This window comes from Hemiscyllium ocellatum, chromosome 28 (assembly GCF_020745735.1).
Source record: "Hemiscyllium ocellatum isolate sHemOce1 chromosome 28, sHemOce1.pat.X.cur, whole genome shotgun sequence".
NCBI classification, from domain to species: Eukaryota; Metazoa; Chordata; class Chondrichthyes; order Orectolobiformes; family Hemiscylliidae; genus Hemiscyllium; species Hemiscyllium ocellatum.
In genome coordinates this window covers 20642179-20664002 of record NC_083428.1, presented here as the reverse complement: position 1 = coordinate 20664002, position 21824 = coordinate 20642179, and the positions used below count along the sequence as shown (strand labels likewise).

The 21824-nt window shown below is 38.3% G+C and overlaps 1 protein-coding gene across 2 annotated transcripts in view; it reads right to left on the bottom strand.

The window, feature by feature from the left end:
- rexo1 (REX1, RNA exonuclease 1 homolog) overlaps positions 1-21824 on the bottom strand; it is a 77319-nt gene that overhangs the window by 10287 nt on the left and 45208 nt on the right. For both annotated transcript variants that reach the window (XR_009646200.1, XM_060846396.1), the window contains exons 6-11: positions 21170-21304; positions 20177-20300; positions 19288-19413; positions 15941-16081; positions 4411-4524; positions 2130-2203 (exon numbers count right to left, since the gene is read on the bottom strand). Coding sequence is in view for 1 of the 2 variants with exons in the window: in XM_060846396.1 (XP_060702379.1) it covers positions 2130-2203; positions 4411-4524; positions 15941-16081; positions 19288-19413; positions 20177-20300; positions 21170-21304 (714 nt within the window). In the remaining variant the exon portion in view is untranslated. The remainder of the gene's footprint in view (positions 1-2129; positions 2204-4410; positions 4525-15940; positions 16082-19287; positions 19414-20176; positions 20301-21169; positions 21305-21824) is intronic.

The window sequence follows — 21824 nt, the reverse complement described above, 5'->3', positions numbered from 1 at the left end:
TTTAACTCTTATTTGCCCTCTGAAACGGCCTAGCATACCACTCCAATCAAGGTTAATACATGCTAGTTCTGACAGACTTCCACTTAATGTAAATAAATAAAAATACGTAAATTGACCATCATGAGTGAAAGAGCTGAAAATGTGTTGCTGGAAAAGCACAGCAGGTCAGGCAACATCCAAAGAACAGGAGATTCGACGTTTCGGGCATAAGCCCTTCTTCAATCATTGATGCCCTCTACTGTTCTGATATCAGCTAAATCAGAATCCAGTAATGGAAATGCATTCTGTAGTACTTTCTGGATTAATTTCTGTGACAGACAGTAAATTCAGTTGCTAAGCAGTAGGCAAGTTACACTGTCACTACATTGTCATGATGATTACAATCAAGTACTTTTGAATTGTATGTGAAGTGTTTGGAATATAGTGGTTGTACGGCATGGTGGCTCAGTGGTTAGCACAGTTGCCTCACAGCGCCAGGGACCTGGGTTCGATTCCCACCTCAGGTGACTGATATTCACCCCATGTCTGCATGAGTTTTCTCCAGCTGCTTCAGTTTCCTGCCACAATCCAAAGATGTGCTGAATAGGTGAATTAGCAATGTTAAATATAGGGTAATGGTGGGTTACTCCTTGGAGAGTTTGTGTGGACTTGTTGGGCCGAAGGGCCTGTTTCCATACTTGAGGGAATCTAATCAAATTTATAAATGCATGACTGCCTTTTTAAAAATTCAATCACTACATTATCTCATTCAAACATGGCAACGGAAAGAAGATACAGGAGTACGTCCTAATGACATGCAAAATACGACAGATACTGGACATCAGAAACAAAAACAGAAAGCGTTGGAGAAACTCATCAGCTCTGGCATTATCTGTGGAGAGAGAAACACAGAGTTAACGCCTCTTTGTAAGTACAACGTTCGTGTTAATTCTGTTCTAATAAAACATTGCCAAACAGCAAAAATGTTGAGAATTTTTTTTAAATACTGGCAAGTGAAAAATAATACATCATTACAGCAATGGACACTAAACTATTAACATGCTATCCAAAGGTTGGGGTGTGACAGAAGTTTTAATAAATAGCATAACTGCTTTCCAAATCAAATCCCCAAAAATCAAAAGTCTACTATGCACAGATTTCAGGATTTTACAGTCAGAGATAACACTTGTACTGAGTACATCAGTTTACACATTCTCCACTCAATTACTATACCATATCTTGACTACTGGCTGGTCAGAAAGTATGGATTGTTGGGACCATGGTTTAAAACACTACGTAAAAAATATTGCAGCCAAATTGGTCCTAAAGCAACATTGTTGTAATTACCCAGTTTGGTAATATGCTATACAATGAGAGGGGGGGGGGGGGTAAAGAACAGATAAGAATAAACACTGTAGCCCCAAAATATAAAGGTTGCAAAATTGCAGTGTGCCAAAGGGAAAATATTAACTGCAGTTTGATAACCTTTACGCTTCTTAGGCACATTTGTTCTTACAATGTCGTGGCAGCTCTTCCTCTGAAGAATTAAATACGTTTTACGAAACAGCAGCAGAGATGATGAATAGATATGAAAGCTATTGAGTTTGAGAAGATTTGCAGCTCAGGTTGAGGTTCTGTATGTAGGTTTGCTTGCTGAGCTGCAAGTTTCATTTTCAGAGCTTTCATCACCATACTAGGTAACATCTTCAGTGAGCCTCCAAATGAAGCACTGCTGATGTTTCCCTACTTTCTATTTATATTTTTGGGGGTGATGATGTCATTTCCCATGATGTCATTTCCAATTCTTTTTACCACCATTTATCACCCCCAAGAAAAAGAACAGCAAGTGACATCACCACCCCCAAACATATAAATAGAAAGTAGGAAACATCAACAATACTTCGTCCGGAGGCTCACTGAATAGGTAACCCAGTATGGTGACGAAATGTCTGAAAATGAACTTCCCAGCTCAGCGAGCAAACCTACATCCAAGATATGAAAACTACTCTCAACTCAAGGCCAGCACCAGAGGATGAGTGGAATGAACATTCTGATCTGCAATTAATTTATATCACATTACTAGATATCTCAATAATGTTCATCCCAACAGTAAATGAACACATGATCTGTTGCCCTTAATCAGCTCTTACCTTTGCTGTCTGACATCCTGCAGATCCTACTGCTCCTGCACAGCAACTATACTGTGTTTCCCATCCACCAGGTACTGTAACATAAACAGCAAAATTAGAAAACCTTCTCATCTCATTATTAATGGAACAAGTTCTAGAATTCTAAGTGCATTTGTAAATCAAAGCTTCTTATTACGTTAAGTGATAAAGAAGAAATTTTTGAATTTATCCTCATTCAGTTCACCATAATGATGCAACAAGTGCCACAAACATGAATGATTTAGTGAAGAGCCAATGGCAAGGCATTTCTTTTGAAAATAATGGCAGCTCCTGGATTTTGGCAGGCAAGGTCTTTGCTGTAATACAGTGTTAGGGCACCAAATGTAAAGAGAACTGGCAGCCATTTGGTGTTTGTTGTTTTCACCATGCCTATCATTACCCTCTTCTAATTGATAGGTGTGTGTGGGGGACCAGTTCAATTAATTAAACATGCAAATATATCATCTGAATGGCAAAGAAATGTATCATGTTGGTGCAGCCCATGATAAACCTTAAAATTTATTCAAATAACTATTTCTGTTATTGATTCTTTGGCCTATGTTGTCGAGATGGTCCTGGAAGCAGGTTATTACAAAGTCACAGCCCTTTCTCCATTTAAGAAAATTAAATCTTATCAACCCAGATCCCAATTCCAGTGGCATTAGAGTAGTAATGCAATATTGTAATATTACCAAGTATATTAAGAATGTCAGCAATAATTTCAGGTTATGATTAGAGGCATATTTTAGAAATTGTAACAATGGTATTATAATTTGTTTAGTTTTGTACAAAACTGAATAGCTTACTTGTCAAATATCCTAAAATTCCAGTATGCACAGGAGAGCAGAAAGTTATTTTTCCAGATTGGAGCTGGATAAAGGTCAATGTTTTGAAAGGACACATACTGATGTGGAAATACTGGAAAAGGAATTTCGAGGATATGGGAATATTTCATTAGGAGTACAAAAAAGATAGACATGTTTTCTGGAATTTGGTGTGCTGTGATTGGAAGTTGGTATACAGGTGGGAGTGCACACAGAAGAAGAATTGCCATGCGAGAGAACTCTTGTACTCCCAAGCCCAGGAAACAACATTAAGTTATTTTATTAAAGTAATTTCACAATCCTGAAGCTCTTGGGTCATAACTGGTAATTTGGCCAGAAATGTGACACTAAGAATGTTCTATCAGCAAAAGGAGAGCTCAGGGAGAGTTTGCTAAAATGCACACTGGCACAGCATTTGGAGCAGGTAATTTGGGATCCTGTGGGTAGAGTGGAATGCAGTGAATGGGTAAAGGAGGATGAAGGCTTTTATTTCACAACACAGGTAATTACCTCATTCCCATCATTAATCCAAAAACATTTGCGTTCTGTCTTCTATAGCAGATACATTGAACTATTGTTTTTGTGTGGCTTAAGAAGAAATATGGCAATAATGGAAGACTTCATGGTTAAAAACTGTTCCAACTAACAATTACTGAATAACACAGAAGTCTTTTCTCAATCTTCACAAATTGTAAATAAACAGGCTTAGAACCTTAAAATTGAAATTTTGAGCATTAACCAATAAGAATGTCAGGGCATAGAGTATGACTGATCATTTGAAGCAGAATCCATTTTAGTGTAAACAATCAGTTTGAAGAAGAAATTATTTTCATTTGGTCACTATGGTCACTAATAAATCCAATAGTAAACTCAAATGAAACTTTTTCCATTCAAAATTTTCAGATAGTGAAAGTTTCTAGCACAAAATGTAGCTGATAGATTTTTTAAAAAATCAACATGTACAGATATATTATGACATTTCTGAAACACATGGGACTTGAACCCAGTCCTTTGGTCCAGAGGTAGGAACTTAATCTCTTTACCACAACAGCCTGAGCATGATACTGATAGGGTTAGATGAAATATGGCACATGAACACAAGTTCAGTTGTCACAAATGGTCTGTTGTGCTTATATTCTAAGTAATTAGGAACATAGGACATAGGAGCAGGATTTGGTCATTCAATCTTTTAAGCCTGCCTTGCCATTCAATAAGAATATGGCTGACCTATTTGTGGTCTTAATCCTACTTAGTCAGCCCGCCAGTGTAATTAGTTTTAACATGTTGACAGCAATATGCTCAAAAGAAAAGATTGTTAAACTAGTCACAGCAAAACAAATATCTGCCCATATATTCACTGATGCAACATAAAAACCTGACAATGTTAAAACAAAAAATTCTTTATAATTATCATTCTTGAATTACTGTACCAAACTCACTTTTTTGTCGGCGTAACCGCCCCCAGTGGTAGTTGCACTCTTCTTTGCGGATACAATCCCCACTAACGGAAACACTGTATTCAGTTCCGCAGCGACAGCAAATCCTTATTAAAGCTAAATATAAAAAACAAACTTGAAATATCTGCACATTGCTTGACAATCAAGTGCTAATACATAAAGTCAGTTACATGGAATTCCCATAATTGCCATCATACACCCTTTAAATATTTATTAGATCAGGTTCTCTGACTTTCTGAAAATTTCTAGCATTCTACAAGGGAATAAGTGCAAATCAGCTGGATTTTCAATTAATTGAGGCATCATACCAGCTAACCCAATCACCCTACATCCAAATACTTGCACCTTCCAATAAAGGCCAATGAACAGAAAGTACAAGCAGGAAACTGGAAAACGTGTTCCTCATAATCCAAAAGGTATTAAGGCTATTGCAGTGCCGAAACACTACCCGGCTAATTCAGCAAAGTCAAATTGTGGAAGACAGCATAACTTACCATCAGAGTCCTAAAGGATGGAGACAGGCCCTTTTGCCCAAGCTGGCCCATGCCTCCCAAAATGTCTATCCACTTTAACCCCATGTCCCTGCACTTGGCCCATATCCTTCTAAATTTCTCCTACTGACTTATTTGTCCAAATGCCTTTTAAATGTTATTAATGTACCCACCTCTGATATAGTATTGGGGAATCAACGCTTAAAAGTATCTGTTTGTAATAATGATTCGCCTTAAAAGTTGGAACTGGGCGCTTGAAGACATGGTGGCAGTGGCTGTGGGAAATCACAAATTAAAAGGTGCAGGCATCGTTATCTAACCTTATTTATTGTTTAGATTAGACTAGATTAGACTTAGTGTGGAAACAGGCCCTTCGGCCCAACAAGTCCACACCGACCCGCCGAAGCGAAACCCACCCATACCCCTACATTTTACCCCTTACCTAACACTACGGGCAATTTAGCATGGACAATTCACCTGACCCGCACATCTTTGGACTGTGGGAGGAAACCAGAGCACCCGGAGGAAACCCACGCAGACACGGGGAGAACGTGCAAACTCCACACAGTCAGTCACCTGAGTCGGGAATTGAACCCGGGTCTCAGGTGCTGTGAGGCAGCAGTGCTAACCACTGTGCCACCGTGCCGCCCACAATTCTTGTCTAATTTTCTCCCCTGTCTCTGAACCAGACTTACTTTCTTATTAATAGAACATTAATAATCCACTTTGCTTATCTACTTTTGACTTACATGAACAATACTAAATATAGTAACATTAAATCATGTGGGGCTTGGGAAATGTGTACTAGTCACACACGAGGGCGAAAACACATACTGCTTTTAAGCTATAGACAGAGATCTGTTGAGGGTCTATCAAGAGATAGCTTGGATGCTACTCTGTGGTGTTGATTCAAGATCTCTTGCCGGCTGAGCTGAAATAAAGTGTTGAAATTGAAGCCTTTTGTGGTCCAAAGTTTTTTGAATCAACATCTCAACCATTTCCATTGGTAACTCATTTCATATGCGTATCATCCTCAGTGTAAAAAGGTTGCCTCTCATGTTCCCTATAACCTTAAACTGATGCCATCTAGTCCAACTTGCCTATGCTTAAGCTAGACTCTAGAACAATCTATAGGATGCACCATTATTAGGTGTCATACTTTCCCTCTCTCATTTTATTAATAACACTAATACTATGAAGGAACACCAAATTTTCTAATTTAACAAAGGAGTTCTATTTACTAATCTTGCATTTGATTTTGGAATGAGCATAGGTTTAGGGTGAGAGGGGAAAAGATATAAAAGAGACCCAAGAGGCAACTTTTTTTTTACGCAGAGGGTGGTATGTCTATGGAATGAGCTGCCAGAGGAAGTGGTGGAGGCTGGTACAATTGCAACATTTAAGAGGCATTTGGATGGGTATATGAATAGGGTTTGGAGGGATATGGGCCGTGTGCTGGCAGGTGGGACTAGATTGGGTTGGGATATCTGGTTGGCACATCTCCATTACGCCATGATGAAAACTAGTGGTAAGCCAAAGGTTTGGGTTTTTTTTAGAAAACAAGCAACTGGTAATTAAACAGCTAATAATGAGGGAGTAAATTGGTGACAAATGTAAAAGCAAAAAGCAAGAGTTTCTACAAGTGTATAGAAAGGAAGAATAGCTAAAGTAAGTGAGCAACCCTTTAAAGAATGCAACTAGGTAATTACTTAATGGGGGGGGGAAAAGAGAGGAAATGGCAGATAATTTAAACCAATGAAACCAGGTGTTGATGAGGCCACGCCTGAAATATTGTGGCAGCTCATCCCAATTTGCTTTCCTTAGTTTTTGATTGGATACTCTCCTTAAACAATGAAGCTTTTGGCCCAAAACATTCACTTTCCTACTCCTCAGATGCTATCTGACCTGCTGTGCTTTTCCAGCTTTATATCTACTGACTCTGTCAACCATGGGTGGTTCATCCTTCTCATACAGTCCTTCGTTTTGACTGGACTAAATCTTTGCTGAGTATCATGAAATATCTGTTTAAATGTTTGTCATGCTCAGCTACTGATCTTTCCCTTCGTTTATTTTCCTAGCCCAGTTCAGAAAAGTCTTTCATACTGCTGTAATTGCACTTATTTAAGTTGAGGACTCTGGTTTGAGACCCTCAAACAACATTTGAAATGTTGGGATCACTGTCCCCTAGAGCTATGAGATCACTTATTCATATTGCTATATCTAAGCTAGCCTATTCCCTGGGTAGTTTTGCAATATACTGCTCTGAGATGCAATCCTTGATACACATGTATTGGAAGGATATCATGAAGTTGGCAAGAGTGCAGAAAAGATTTACAGGTACATTACTGGAATTGGAAGGTTTGAGTTATAAGGAGAGGATGGATAGGGTGGGACTTTTTTCCCCTGGAGTGTAGGAAGTGGAGGGATGACCTTATAGAGTTTTATAAAATGATGAGATAAGTTGTATAGCAAAAGATCTTTTGCCTAGAGCAAGAGAACTCAAAACTAGAGGGCATAGTTTTAAGGTGAGAAAGGAAAGATTTAAAAGAAACCTTGCAGCAACCTTTTCCATACAGAGGGTGATATATACATGGCATGAACTGTCAGAGGAAATGGTTGATGCAGGTACAGCTACAACATTTATTAGACATTTGGACAAGTACATGAATACAAAAGGTTTAGAGGGATATGCGCCAGAAGCAGACAAATAGGATGAGTTTAGTTTCGGAGACCTGATTGGCATGGATGAATTGGACCAAAAAGTCTGGTTCTGTGCTGTGCATCTCTACGATGCCCAATTCTGTGATTTCCTTCCAAACAGGTGACATTTAGTAATTAGCTACAAAATTCAGCCATCCAACTAATGTCATTGGTCAAGCAATCCAAAATAAAGTAACTAATTTAATTGAACACAGCATTTGCATGACCAAAAAGCTGTGTTGTGGTTAAAAACATTATGTCCTGTTCCTTGGGTGTATTAAGTATGAAGCAGTAATAAACAAATTTTTCAAATGTTTCATAGAACTGTCAATAACTTACTCAACCAGCAAAACTATGAAAAAAGGGGCTGTTATTTTTTAAAGGAATATAGATGAAATTGGTACCTGCTGGTTATAAATGGCATTCCACAAGTATGGTGTACCTTAAATAATTCAAAAAGAATAACAAAGGAGCCTGGAATTTATATTGCTCAAATGACTGAATAAGACTCATTCCCAAGAAAGAAACAACATTCAATATTGAGGTTTGGATTATACTTCTAGTCCAAAAATTATGGACAAAAAGAATTCAAAGCACTTTTTGGTATTTATTAAAAAGCTGCATGCAATTGCTATTTACAGAACCTTACTACCACACTTGCTATTTTTCTCTTATAAAAATCCCATGTTCACAAAAACAGCTGTGAAAATGTGCAGGTTGTAATCACATTGTCCCACTATTGGTGGCACTGCAGCACCACACCAGTATCTGCACTGCAGAAAATTTCCATTAGTCACACTCACTCTATTTCTATGCTTTCCAAACTGCCATACGTTATTAAATCAATATAAGAAACCAATGTGTTATGTAAAAATAAAAACTGACTTAATACTCAATCAGAAATTAATTATATAAATACACCATTGCATTAAATGGCAAGCCTAGTTTTAAGTTATTCTTGAGCGAATGCTTGTTTAGGAGAAAGTGAGGACTGCAGATGCTGGAGATCAGAGCTGAAAATGTGTTGCTGGAAAAGCGCAGCAGGTCAGGCAGTATCCAAGAAGCAAGAGTGTCGACGTTTCGGGCATGAGCACTTCTTCAGGAAGGCTTGTTTAGACAAGTGGTAGACATAATTCAGATGCTTCAAACTGACAATCGCACAGTAACGTTAAGCCCCAAAAGGTTTACTGAATCTGAGTGTATCTGGGATCAGGAATCATGCCCATGTATTCATTTAAACAGCTTAGCTAGTTCAGATAAAAGATTAAGCCATTCTCAGCTGCACTAGCAGGAGAACGGTGACAAATTTTCCTACCGTGGACAAAACCATAAGGGGAATTCCACCTCCTGATCACTATCCCACACCTCAGAGGAGTACATTGATGAATTTTCAGAACGGGGTGAAATTTAATAACAGTTTGTATGGATATGCTATTTTAAAGTAATGAAATAACTCCAAACTTCATTTGGAGTTAAATGAAAATATGACAATAAGTCACATTAGACCAGATGTTGAAAAGCTTGGCGAGAAAAGGAGGAACATAGGGGCAGGAGTAGATGATTAAGCCCATCAAGCTTCCTCCATCATTCAATAAGATCATGGTTGATCTGGATGTAGTCTCAGCTTCATTTTCACACCTGCCCCCAAAAAACCCTGGGTGCCCTCATCTTTGTAAAGTCTGTTTAGCTCAGCCTTGAATGAATTACATGAGACAGACTCCACTGCTCCTTGGTGGAAAAAGTTCCATACACCAGCAATTCAAAAATAAATCCTCAACCCCATCTTAAAATTTTAATCTTAAACTGTGTCCCATAGTTTTATTCTCCCTCACAAGATGAAACATTCAGGTAACTAATCACCTTATATGTTTCAATAAGATTACCTCTGATTCTTCTATATGCCACTGAATGTAGACCCATGTTGTTCAACAAATTTTCAAAAGGTAAGGCCTTCACTTGAGGAAGGAATCAAGTGAACATTCTCTGAAACGCTTCCAACACTATCAAATCTTTTTCAATTAAGGGGACAAAAATGTATTCAGTTCCAAATGTATTCTTACTAAGACCCTCACTCAACTGCAATAAGTTTCCCTATTTTTCTATTTCATTCTCCTTGCAATGAATACCAATATTGACAGTGTCTTCCTAACCACTTGCTGCACCTGCATACTAACTTTGTAAGTCACGTACCAACTACCTAAATCCCAATTTACCACCAAGTTAAAGGGCAATTTCACATTTTCCCACATTATACTCCATCTGCAGATTTCTGTCGAATCATTTATTCTGTCTATATACTTTTGCAAACTGCCTTGACAACTTACTTTCTTACTCATCTTAGTGGCATTGGCAAATTTAGCTACTATACATTCAGCCCTTTCAAAGTCATTGACATCAAAATAATTGAGGTGCCAACGCCATTCCACTAGCTTCAGCTTTCCAACTTGGAAAAGATCCATTTATAACCCTACTTTCTGCCAGCTAACCTTTAATCCTTTATCCATGTTAATCATGGCATCTTCTACTTTTTCTTGTGTAGCAACTCTTTTGATATGGCTGTTTACCTAGTGCTTTTTGGAAAATCAGTATATCACATCTACAGATTCCCTTAATCTACCTTGCTAGTTTTGTTCTCAAAATAACAGATTTAAACACAATTTCCTTTCTGGAAACCACATTGACACTGCCTGATCATATGATGAATCCGAGCAATCTCCCTATGACAAATGTTAGGCTAGTTGATTTATAGTTTCCTGCTTTCACAAATAAAGGTGTTACATTGACCATTTTTCAATTTACTGGAACCCTTCCAGAGTCTAAGGAAGTTAGAATGCATCTACTATTCCTCCAATCGCTTTTTTTATGACTCCAACTTGCAGGCCACCTGATTCTGGGATGTGACAGCCTTTCAAGGTCAAATAGCTTTCCAAGCACTCTTTCCTTGGGGATGGTGATTGCTATAACGTTCCTCATGCCATGTACACCTCTTGACCTTTAAGGGTCTTTGTGAAGTCTTTCATAGCAAAGTCACCAAATAATTGTTCAATGTTACAGCTGTTTTCTTGTTTTCATTATCAATTCCCCAGAATCATCCTCTACAAGACCAGCACTAGGTTTAGTTAACCTTCTGTCATTCAAATATTTGCACAGACTCTTCCCATCTGTTTCATTATACTAGCTGGATTTTTCAAACTCACTTTGAATTTTCTAACAATTATTTAATCAGTCGTTGCTGGATCTGAAAATCAAAACAATCTTCTCACCCGTCACTAATCTTTGCTAACTTACAGTGTTTCCTTAATTTGATACTATCCTCAACATTCTTATTCAGTTATGGATAATACATCCTTTTCAAAAAGAGTCTTTCTTTCTCATCAAGATAAAACAAGAGTTAGTTAGTATCTCCTCAAGTCTGCCATTCCATCACTACTGTCATATCTTTTAGTTTAGTTTCCCAGCTCAATTTCAGCTAACTCTGCCTTCATATCTTGATTCAGATTTAAAACTTTATTCTTAGACCATGATTAAGTGGGATAGAGAATCCAAGGAGTATTCAGAATGAATTCCAGAACTTAGGGCCTATGCAGCTGAAGGCACAGTCAATAATGAAGCAATTATACTTAGAAATGCTCAAGGGACAGGAATTAGACGAGTACAAATTTCTCAGAGGACTGCTGAGGTACAGGCAATTACAGAGATGGGGAGGCGAGGCCAAGGGGGGATTTGAAAATAAGAGTGAGAATAACCTTAAATTCAAACTAAATAATTTTTAATTCAGTCAATTTCTCATCTCTTAGTACACGTGACCTTGAAACCACTGCTCTAAATCTTCAGCTGCAGCTATTTTTTTAAAAAACTGAGAAATATGATCAAGCTAGTTTAAGTAACCTTGAGGCCTTTTTCTCTTTGGTCCAATCAGAAATCAAGTTTGTCTGAATATACTCTGTTCTATAGCCATTCTAATCTGCAAACACCTGATCTTGTCTGAGCTCAGAAGCTAAGCAGACTCAGCTGTGTTAGCACTTAGAGGGAGACTGCCTGGGAACACGAGGAATAATAGACCACTGGAGATAGCAAGTAGTTTAAAGAAACGGATCATTAATCCATTGTGTCAATGCACGCAACAGTTGTACTAATCTGAAATCTCAATTTCTGAAGCACAGAAGACTCTGGGCTGATTAGTGTTTGGATGGAAGGCCACCTGGAAACATCAGGTGCAGTAGGCTGTCAAGACAACATCTTGTGCAGTAGTGGTTATATCCCTACTTTCGTATAGAAGATTTGGGTTCAAGTTCCACCTGCCATGGAGGTGTGTGTCGTACATATTCAAACAGGCTGATTAAAAACCGTTTACACTGCTGCATTACAAACTAATGGAAGATTGTGCTTGGGTTTATGCAAATTACTTTCCACAGCAAATTTGCATAGTTTCACCTTGGCAAAACTGGTGCATTGCCCAGTAGACTTTCCTGATGGTGTCCCCTAATAGAAACTTCAGGTCTCCCTGCCTAGACTAGGTATGTCGAAACAATGGGCTCATTTACCAGAAATCCTGTCCATCTAACTCAAAGCCCACACAACTCAGTTGCACTTAAACACTCAATTGTTGGGTTTGCTCAGTTAGACTTTCTGGGCTTGGAATTTTGTAAAAGGTTTAAGGTGATAGGGGAAAGATTTAAAAGGGTCCTAAGGGGCAACTTTTTCACACAGAGGGTCGTTCGTTATGGAATGAGCTACCAGAGGAAGTGGTGAAGGCTGGTACAATTACAACATTTAAAAAGGCATCTGGATGGGTATATGAATAGGAAGGTTTAGAGCAATATGTGCCAAGTGCTGGCAAATGAGACTAGATTAGTTTAAGATATCTGGTCGGCATGGACAAGCTGGACTGAAGAGTCTATTTCCGTGCTGTACATTTTTATCACTCTATGACTGTCTCAGGTTAACGTTTCATAGATAAATAAATTTTATCAGAGCTTAAAGATCTGTTTATATCAGCAGATTAAGACATATATAAACTGAAACCAATGTAAATTCCACAAATAGCCTTCAAGCAATCTTCAAGCAATTAGTAAAAGAGAAAAGCTACGTCCAGGCTCACACGCAAAGAACATGAGCTTAACCTTGATTGACATTAAGTAATAGTTTTTTGTTTAAAAATAATGACATTCTGCCAGTTTGACAAGTTTGGAATGCTTGATTCTTTAAAGCTAAATTGGCATCATCAAAGGGCACGGAGGAGCAGGAAATTAGCAAAAATACAAACCAGTCTATGACATTCAATAAGAAACAATTATTATTTTGGATAACTAAAAAGAAACTATCAACTTCAACTGGTTAAATTCTACAGGGAGGATAGAAAGGGAGGCAAGTGGGGGGGGGCGGGGAGAGGAAAAGAGGCATTTTTGATAAGGGATAGCTTTAGAGCTGTGCTGAAGAAGGATATTCCCAGAAATATCCTTCCTCCAGGAAACATTCAGGGCAGTTATTTGGGTGGAACTGAGAAATAGGAAAGGGATGGTCACCTTATTGGGATTGTATTATAGACCCCCTAACATTCAGAGGGAAATTGAGAAACAAAGTTGTAAGGAGATCTCAGCTATCTGTAAGAATAATAGGGTTGTTATGGTAGGGGATTTTAACTTTCCAAAGATTGACTGGGACTGACCATAGTGTTAAAAGGTTTAGATGGAGAGGAATTTCTTAAGTGTGGACAAGACAATTTTCTGATTCAGTATGTGGATGTACCTGCTAGAGAAGGTGCAAAACTTGACCTATTCTTGGCAAATAAGGCAGGGTAGGTGACTCAAATGTCAGTGGGGGAGCACTTTGGGGCCAGCGACCATGATTCTATTCGTTTTAAAGTAGTGATGGAAAAGAACAGACCAGATCTAAAAGTTGAAGTTCTAAATTGGAGAAAGGCCAATTTTGATGGTATTAAGCAAGAACTTTCGAAAGCTGATTGGAGGCAGATGTTTGCAGGTAAAGGGATGGCTGGAAAATGGGAAGCCTTCAGAAATGAGATAACAAGAATCCAGAGAAAGTATATTCCTGTCAGGGTGAAAGGGAAGGCTGGTAGGTATAGGGAATGCGGGATAACTAAAGAAATTGAGGGTTTCGTTAAGAAAAAGAAGGAAGCATATGTCAGGTATAGACAGGATAGATCGAGTAAATGCTTAAAAGAGTATAAAGAAAGTAGGAGTATACTGAGGAGGGAAATCAGGAGGGCAAAACAGGGACATGAGATAGCTTTGGCAAATAGAATTAAGGAGAATCGAAAGGGTTTTACAAATATATTAAGGACAAAAGGGTAACTAGGGAGAGAAGAAGTACCCTCAAAGATCAGCAAGGTGGCCTTTGTGTGGAGCCACAGAAAATGGGGAGATACTAAATGAATATTTTGCATCAGTACTTACTGTGGAAAGGATATGGAAGATATAGACTGTAGGGAAATAGATGGTGACATCTTGCAAAAATGTCCAGATTACAGGAGGAAGTGCTGGATGTCTTGAAACGGTTAAAAGTGGATAAATCCCCAAGACCTGATCAGGTGTACCCGAGAACTCTGTGGGAAGCTAGAGAAGTGATTGCTGGGCCTCTTGCTGAGATATTTGTATCATTTATTGTCACAGGTGAGGTGCCGGAAGACTGGAGGTTAGCAAACATTGTGCCACTGTTTAAGAAGGGTGGTAAAGACAAGCCAGGAAACTATAGACCAGTGAGTCTGACCTCGGTGGTGAGCAAGTTGTTGGAGGGAATCCTGAGGGACAGGATTTAGAAAGGCAAGGACTGATTCGGGATAGTCAACATGGCTTTGTGCGTGGGAAATTATATCTCACAAACTTGATTGAGTTTTTTGATGAAGTAACAAAGAAGATTGATGAGGGCAGAGCAGTAGACGTGATCTATATGGACTTCAGTAAGGCATTCAACAAGGTTCCCCATGGGAGACTGTTTAGCAAGGTTAGATCTCATGGAATACAGGGAGATCCAGCCATTTGGGTATAGAACTGGCTCAAAAGTAGAAGACAGAGAGTGGTGGTTGTTCAGACTGGAGGCCTGTGACCAGTGGAGTGCCACAAGGATCAGTGGCGGGCCCTCTACATTTTGTCATTTACATAAATGATTTGGATGCGAGCATAAGAGGTACAGTTCGTAACTTGGCAGATGATACCAAAATTGGAGATGCAGTGGACAGTGAAGAGGGTTACCTCAGATTACAACAGGATCTGGACCAAATGGCCAATGGACTGAAAGGTGGCAGATGGAGTTTAATTCAGCTAAACGTGAGGTGCTGCATTTTGGGAAAGCAAATCTTAGCAGGACTTATACACTTAATAATAAGGTCCTAGGGAGTGTTGCTGAACAAAGAGACCTGGGAGTGCAGGTTCATAGCTCCTTGAAAGTGGAGTTGCAGGTAGATAGGATAGTGAAGAAAGTGTTTGGTATGCTTTCCTTTATTGCTCAGAGTATAGAGTATAGGAGTTGGGAGGTCATGTTGCAGCTGTACCGGACATTGGTTAGGCCACTGTTAGAAAATTGCGTGCAATTCTGGTGTCCTTCCTATCAGAAAGATGTCGTGAAACTTGAAAGGGTTCAGAAAAGATTTACAAGGGTGTTGCCAGGGTTGGACGATCTGAGCTACAGGGAGAGGCTGAACAGGCTGGGGCTGTTTTCCCTGGAGTGTTGGAGGCTGAGGGATGACCTTCTAGAGGTTTACAAAATTATGAGGGGCATGGATAGGATAAATAGACAAAGTCTTTTCGCTGGGGTTGGGGAGTCCAGAACTAGAGGGCATAGATTTAGGGTGAGGGGGGAAAATATGAGAGACACCTAAGGGGCAATGTTTTCATGCAGAAGGTGGTACGTGTATGGAATGAGCTGCCAGAGGATGTGGTGGAGGCTGGTACAATTGCAACATTTAAGAGGCATTTGGATGGGTATATGAATAGGAAGGGTTTGGAGGGATATGAGCCAGGTGCCGGCAGGTGCGACTAGATTGGGTTGGGATATCTGGTCGGCATGGACGGGTTGGACCGAAGGGTCTGTTTCCGTGCTGTACATCTCTATAACACTATGGTAAGTTTTACAGCAAAGGTTTAAAAAAACGAAGTTGCAATATGTGCAAGAGAGCACATTGTGAAATCAAAAGCCTACGGTTCCATTTGGCTATCCACAAAATTGGTTTTATTGATTTGAGAGTTCAGAACTGTTGGTTTAGTTATGAAGAATACTAATTTTCAAAGTAGAAAAATTAAAATGTAGCTCAAGAAATAAATAATATTGGACCCATTCATTGTACTGAAACACATTTTACTTACAGTCAGTGTTATTCTTTCTCTCATCCTGATTATAAAGCACTGCAACACCAGGTTTCTCTGGATGTGGCCTTGGGTAGCAATTTTCTTGTAATTGCTCTTCAGTCAAAACATACTCACTCAGCTTCTTGTACAGCATAATACCTGTAATTAAATAAACTTGCATCATATTAGGAGCTGCTTTTAGGATCAAAGTTTGAATACTGCCCACATGTGTAATGACGTTAAGTTTCTAGAACTTCAGTGCATAGAAATGCAGGACACAATACAGATTATAATTTGCAAGAAAATTTAGAGTTTCATTCTAAACTGAAATATGAATGCTGTATTTATGCAGTGAGGGGTTTGATTCAAGCATAATGGAGCAAATACAGTAAAAGCTTTATTCTGAAGTAGTCAAATCTCAACCTTGGCATCAAGGCATTCGAATGTAAAAGTGCATAATGGAAAAACAATTAAGTTGTATTTTTTTCCTTCCACTGAAAAATTTCACTAAATGCAGACCCGATGCATTTTGGTTTAATACCACCCAATAAACTTTACAAGATTCTGCTGCAGAACAAAATTTTTACTTTGGAGAAGCAAGCCCAATTTATTTTGGGAAATTACAATGACCTCTCTCAAAGAATTTCACAATTTTGGCTAAGGTTTTACATACAGCTTACTGGAACAAAATGAACACATGAGAAGTGCTGGAACTTTACCAGATGTTCGCGTAGGAAGGGAGATAATTTCAGTTTTTGTTTGCAATTATATTTTGCTCTAAGTAGTAGTAAGTTTTTCATTACAGTCCACTATAATATTTTGAGTTCTTCTTCATACTTCCCTTTATTATTCTTGTTGTTGATATTTAAACTTGATCACACAAAATGGCCAAGATGAGCATTCTTGTAAGGGCTTCAAACATCTATCATGTTGATCAAATGTACATTAAAGAACCAAAAGCAGGTGCAATGATACCTGAAATATGCTACTGCCCTCTTCACTAGCTATAGACAATACACATCAATATTGTAGGAAAACTCAAACTATAGCCTTTTTGCTCTTATGGATTCTGTTTTTGCTTAGATTTTTCATCATTTACAAATTTTGTTCACATTTTCTTTGGAACTTGGCCAGATCAGTCAACAACACTATGACCAAACCTCCACTCTTGGTGGCAACCATAAAAATCTCTTCACCATACTGATTAATCGATATTCTTCTGTACTAAAAATCATCTAGAAACACTACCAAGGGTTGCAAGGGCACATCAAGAACAACAATTTACTATCATAATTCAATCTTGGATAATGTTGAAAAATCTACACTGTCCCCTCTAAGGTCAATCCTTAAGTGGCCAATACTGAAGTGTGCCTTTTAACTCGCACATAGGACATAGGTGTTGCTGGCGTTTTATTGCCTAACCCTAGCTACCTTCAAGAAGATGGTGGTGAGCTACCTTCTTGAACCACTGCAATCAATTTGGTGTAGGTAGACCCCACAATGCTCTCACAGAGCAACAGTGAAGGAATGGTGATATATGTCCAAGGAAGGATGGTGAGAGCCTTGAAGGGAAACTTGAGAGTGGTGGTGCTCCCATGCATTGGCCATCCTTTGCTTGCTGATGGTAATGGTTGTGGATTTGGAAAATGTTGCATGAGGAGTGTTGGTGAATTTCTGCAGTAGTGTATTTGTAGGTAGTACACACTGCTGCTACTGAGTGTCAGTTGTGGAAGGAGCAAACGTGAGAATGTGGTACTAGTAAACTGGGTTGCTTTGTCCTAGTGTTGTAGAGAACTGCAGACATCCAGCCAAGTGGAAGTATTCCATTACACAAATGTCCTTCAGATAGCTTTGAGGAGTCAGGGAGTGAGCTACTCACTGCACGATTGATAGCCTTTGACCTGCTCTTCAGGGTGGCATCTGGCCAACATTCTGTATAACGAAGAATAAATTCCTTACTCATGTATTTTATAAGGTGATAATCCAAGGTACATTTCTCATTCACTAACTTTAATTCAGGCTCAGCTTTAAGAAACTTTGGAGGAAGACATGCCTGCTGACTGGCTAATTCAATGCTGGCAAGGGTCTGGTCAGTGCAAGCTAAAGACCTCTCTCCCTGCACATTTTTCCCATAAAATAAATGGCATATTTTGACTGTTGATGCAGCAAAGTGCCTATAGAAAAGCTTCCCCTTCATTCTGAACAAAGAAGGGGTGCCGTTTGGAAACATGATGCATTACTTGCAATTCATTTATATCTTTGCTGTCATTGAGAACCACCGATATCTTTAATTCCTTCTCAGTGCATACCCAAAAGTTTGGGATTTAAAATATTGCCACCTATCACAGGTGAGGCTAGAATAGACCTCTACATGTATTGCTAACTGAGAATTTTCCATCAATTGATTCTGTAAAAGTCACGTGGATAGAATCAGTCCAAAATTTGATTTCCTTGAGGGAGAAAAGATCCTAGCAACATTCACAGTTAGGATCACACTTGAACAGGACACAGCACGAATACAAGCTGGCATTTATTCCATAAAACCCCAATAATCAATCAATCAATCTGTTCAGTGAAGAGGATATAAATGAAAAGGAGGAAAACAGAAGTATTTAGGACAGAAGTTATAGCTATTTTGATGTAAACATTTGGAAATGGAAAACTAGAAGTGAAATTCAATAAATATTTTCAAGTACCTAATTGTGTTGCGACCAAGCATAATTTATGATTACGATTCATATATCAGAAATGATCTAATCTCGGTTCATTTCCTGACTCCAAAATCTTTTAATTTCCTTTCACTGCATAGCAACCAGGTTGCAAAACAACCATTAAATAACTGGATATTTTTATTTTATGACAACCAAAATGTGGACTCAACTTACAAATTCAGGATCCATGAGAAATTGAAGCATGATAATTAAATCAGTTAGCAAGATCGTAATCAAAATCCAAGATTTAAAGTCTAATTGATTTGCAGCAACATTCAACTGCAGTTTATGACTGAACACAATCTAGATGACAGCCTTTGCGTTTCACTCCTAGATGTCCTTAACAATCTTTACATTTTGAAGTAAAACACAGCATGTCCATAGGAGAGACAGGTGCCTGCTGTTAATCTTTTATCAATGCTGCGTCGACACTAGCCAGATTTAGCTTATCCATCAGTTTCTTCTCTTGTCTCATTTCAGTACCAGCCATGGCAAAACATAGAAATACATTCTACGGAGATCCAGAGCACAACAAATTGGAAGTTCCAATCCACTATATTATCACATCACTTGCAGATTCCAACTTAGATGAAAGATCTCAAACATCAGTATGAACCTGGGAGGTACCAAATAGTTTAAGAAAGTTTCACCCACCTGTCAGTTCAATATCCTGTTGTTTCCCAGATCTATTGAGAGTGAAACTTGTCTTCGTGGCTAACTTCCCCCCAAGCAATGCTTCATGCGACTGGACTTTCTTATTTGTTCTTACAGCTACAGTGTCTGAATGAATATACAGTCAAATATGAAAACAGAATTAAACAGAGTACTTTCAGAGCGCTCAATCTTGTAATGAGTGACATCCAAGTGAAAACACACTACACCTAGGAACCTTAATATACAATTATGAAATGTCTTCCAGGTTTTCTTTCTATTCATTTTCTCGAATTGTAACTGTAACATGAAGCAATGTCTGGATCAACAAGGGGCGAATTGCTCTGAATGACGTCATTTCGTTACGTTGTCAACTCTACTGATGTGCAAAAATGTGCTCTTGAGGAGGATCACTGGGCCTGAAGTATTAACTTTGCTTTCTCTCTACAGATGCTGCCAGACTTGCTGAGTTTCTCCAACAATTTCTGTTTTTGTTTCTATTAATATGCAGTTTCTTAAACCGTCTGCATTTCACACTTCACCTTTAACGTTGAAACATAAATTATATAAACTTATCGAACAGTACTCTTAAAAATTTCCCTGATGTTTAAGAGGATGAAGGTTCTCACTGTAGACATTCTGACGTAAATAGATACTTGGGCAAGTTACTGGATAGAGTGAAAGCAATGTCTTCAAAATGGGAGAGCACAAGTTAAGGAGAAAGTGAGCACTGCAGATGCTGGAGATCAGAGCTGAAAATGTGTTGCTGGAAAAAAGTGCAGCAAGTCAGGCAGCATCCAAGGAGCAGGAGAATCGATGTATCGGGCATGAGCCCTTCTTCAGGAGCACAAATTCAGATAAACAAAATGATAAGTATAATTTAGAACCATACTCTTTGTAGGTGATGGAACGGCATCACTTTGACTCCTCAACTTCTTCAATGTATTTACAGCGACATTCAAGTATACGGTTCGACTGGTACTTCGGTTATACACAATCTTCTCTTCATTTAAAGCCTGCAACATTGAAATGGAAATATCACAGCTGTTAGGCATACCTTATTAATTACACAACTATAAAAATATATCCACTTCGGAAAACTAAAAGGATCCTATAACCGTACTGCAGCAAGATTAATCTGCATTTACTCAGTTGACATTAATTACAGTAAGCTCGAGGGGTACATGAAATATATAACAAGTTATTTTCAAAATCAGAAGAACAAATTCCTATTAAGCAGCACTTTTACTTTAACAATAAGTCATACCACAGAACACTTTGTAAGTATTAAAAATATTGTCCCAAAGAGAGAAAGTTTAAAATTCTTTACCTTGAAATTTCTCAACTTCTCCCGTCTCCTTAATTACTTGTCCTTTAGACTGTAACTTTCCACCATCAAACTGGTGACAAAGCCATTAATCACTTTGGTCTTAGTCACTGAAACTTTACCAAATGCTCTGCTTTCCCTACTTTACATTGGTAAAAACCTGTTTAAGCTAATTTTTAAACCATTTTTCCTAATTCTCTTTTTATGGGTGAATGGTCTTCCTCCATTGTAAAACCTCTTGGGCCGTATTACTACTTTAAAAGTTGTTGGATAAATACAAATTGTAATGGACCTTTTACATTCATTTTATCATTTTCTCATTTGAGCAAGGCTCATTTTCAACATTTGCAGTTTAAATTTTATGAGACCAAAGAGAAATTAAACAGTATTATAATTAAACACAAATTCCAGATTAAAATTTGCACATTTATGTAAACGCATATGCTCTTTTAAAAGGTGTTGCTTTTAAACAATTTCATTTAATTATTAGAAGTTCATTTTGATTGGCATGCATTTGCCCAGTAATGATTTCAACAACAAAGATTCACAATCTTGTACCTTTTCAAAGGCTTTTTCTTCAGATCCACAGAATTTCAAACACTCATCAATGAAAACATTCAAATATCGCTGTCTCACATTTGTTGGAACTTTGGAGCCATATTCTGTTGGAATTGTGGGTCTCTTCAGGCTTGACTTGTTTTTAGGGGTAAAGAATAGTTAAAAAGAAGTTGGTTTATTCCATTCCAACATTCATCTTCATCTGTACAACAGACCGACGTATGAACTTATCAGACACAACTTGATGCAAATACAGGCTGCCTCGTGTAAACACTGCATTATAAACCTTACACACATCTCTTAACTCTCCAAGTGCAAACTACATTTATGCCTCAAAAGATGTGACAGCTAATCCTACAAGAATAAGTTCTCAATAACTTCCCCCTACTTTCAGATATTATTCAATACATCAGCTGCCTAACAATTCAGGGTTACAGTTCAAAGAAAAATATTTAGCTGTTTTACTCTCCCTTTTCATTATGTTTTAATAAAGCTTAAGATTTCAAGTTTTAAGTTCTGTTCTCTTTATTCAAATGATGGGAACAACATCATGAATAAGGCTCAGCAAAGTGCATATTTAAATGGAAAAACTGAATATTCATGCTAGTGGAAGAAAGTGCACACCATCCTATCACAGATGGATGCACCCTATATC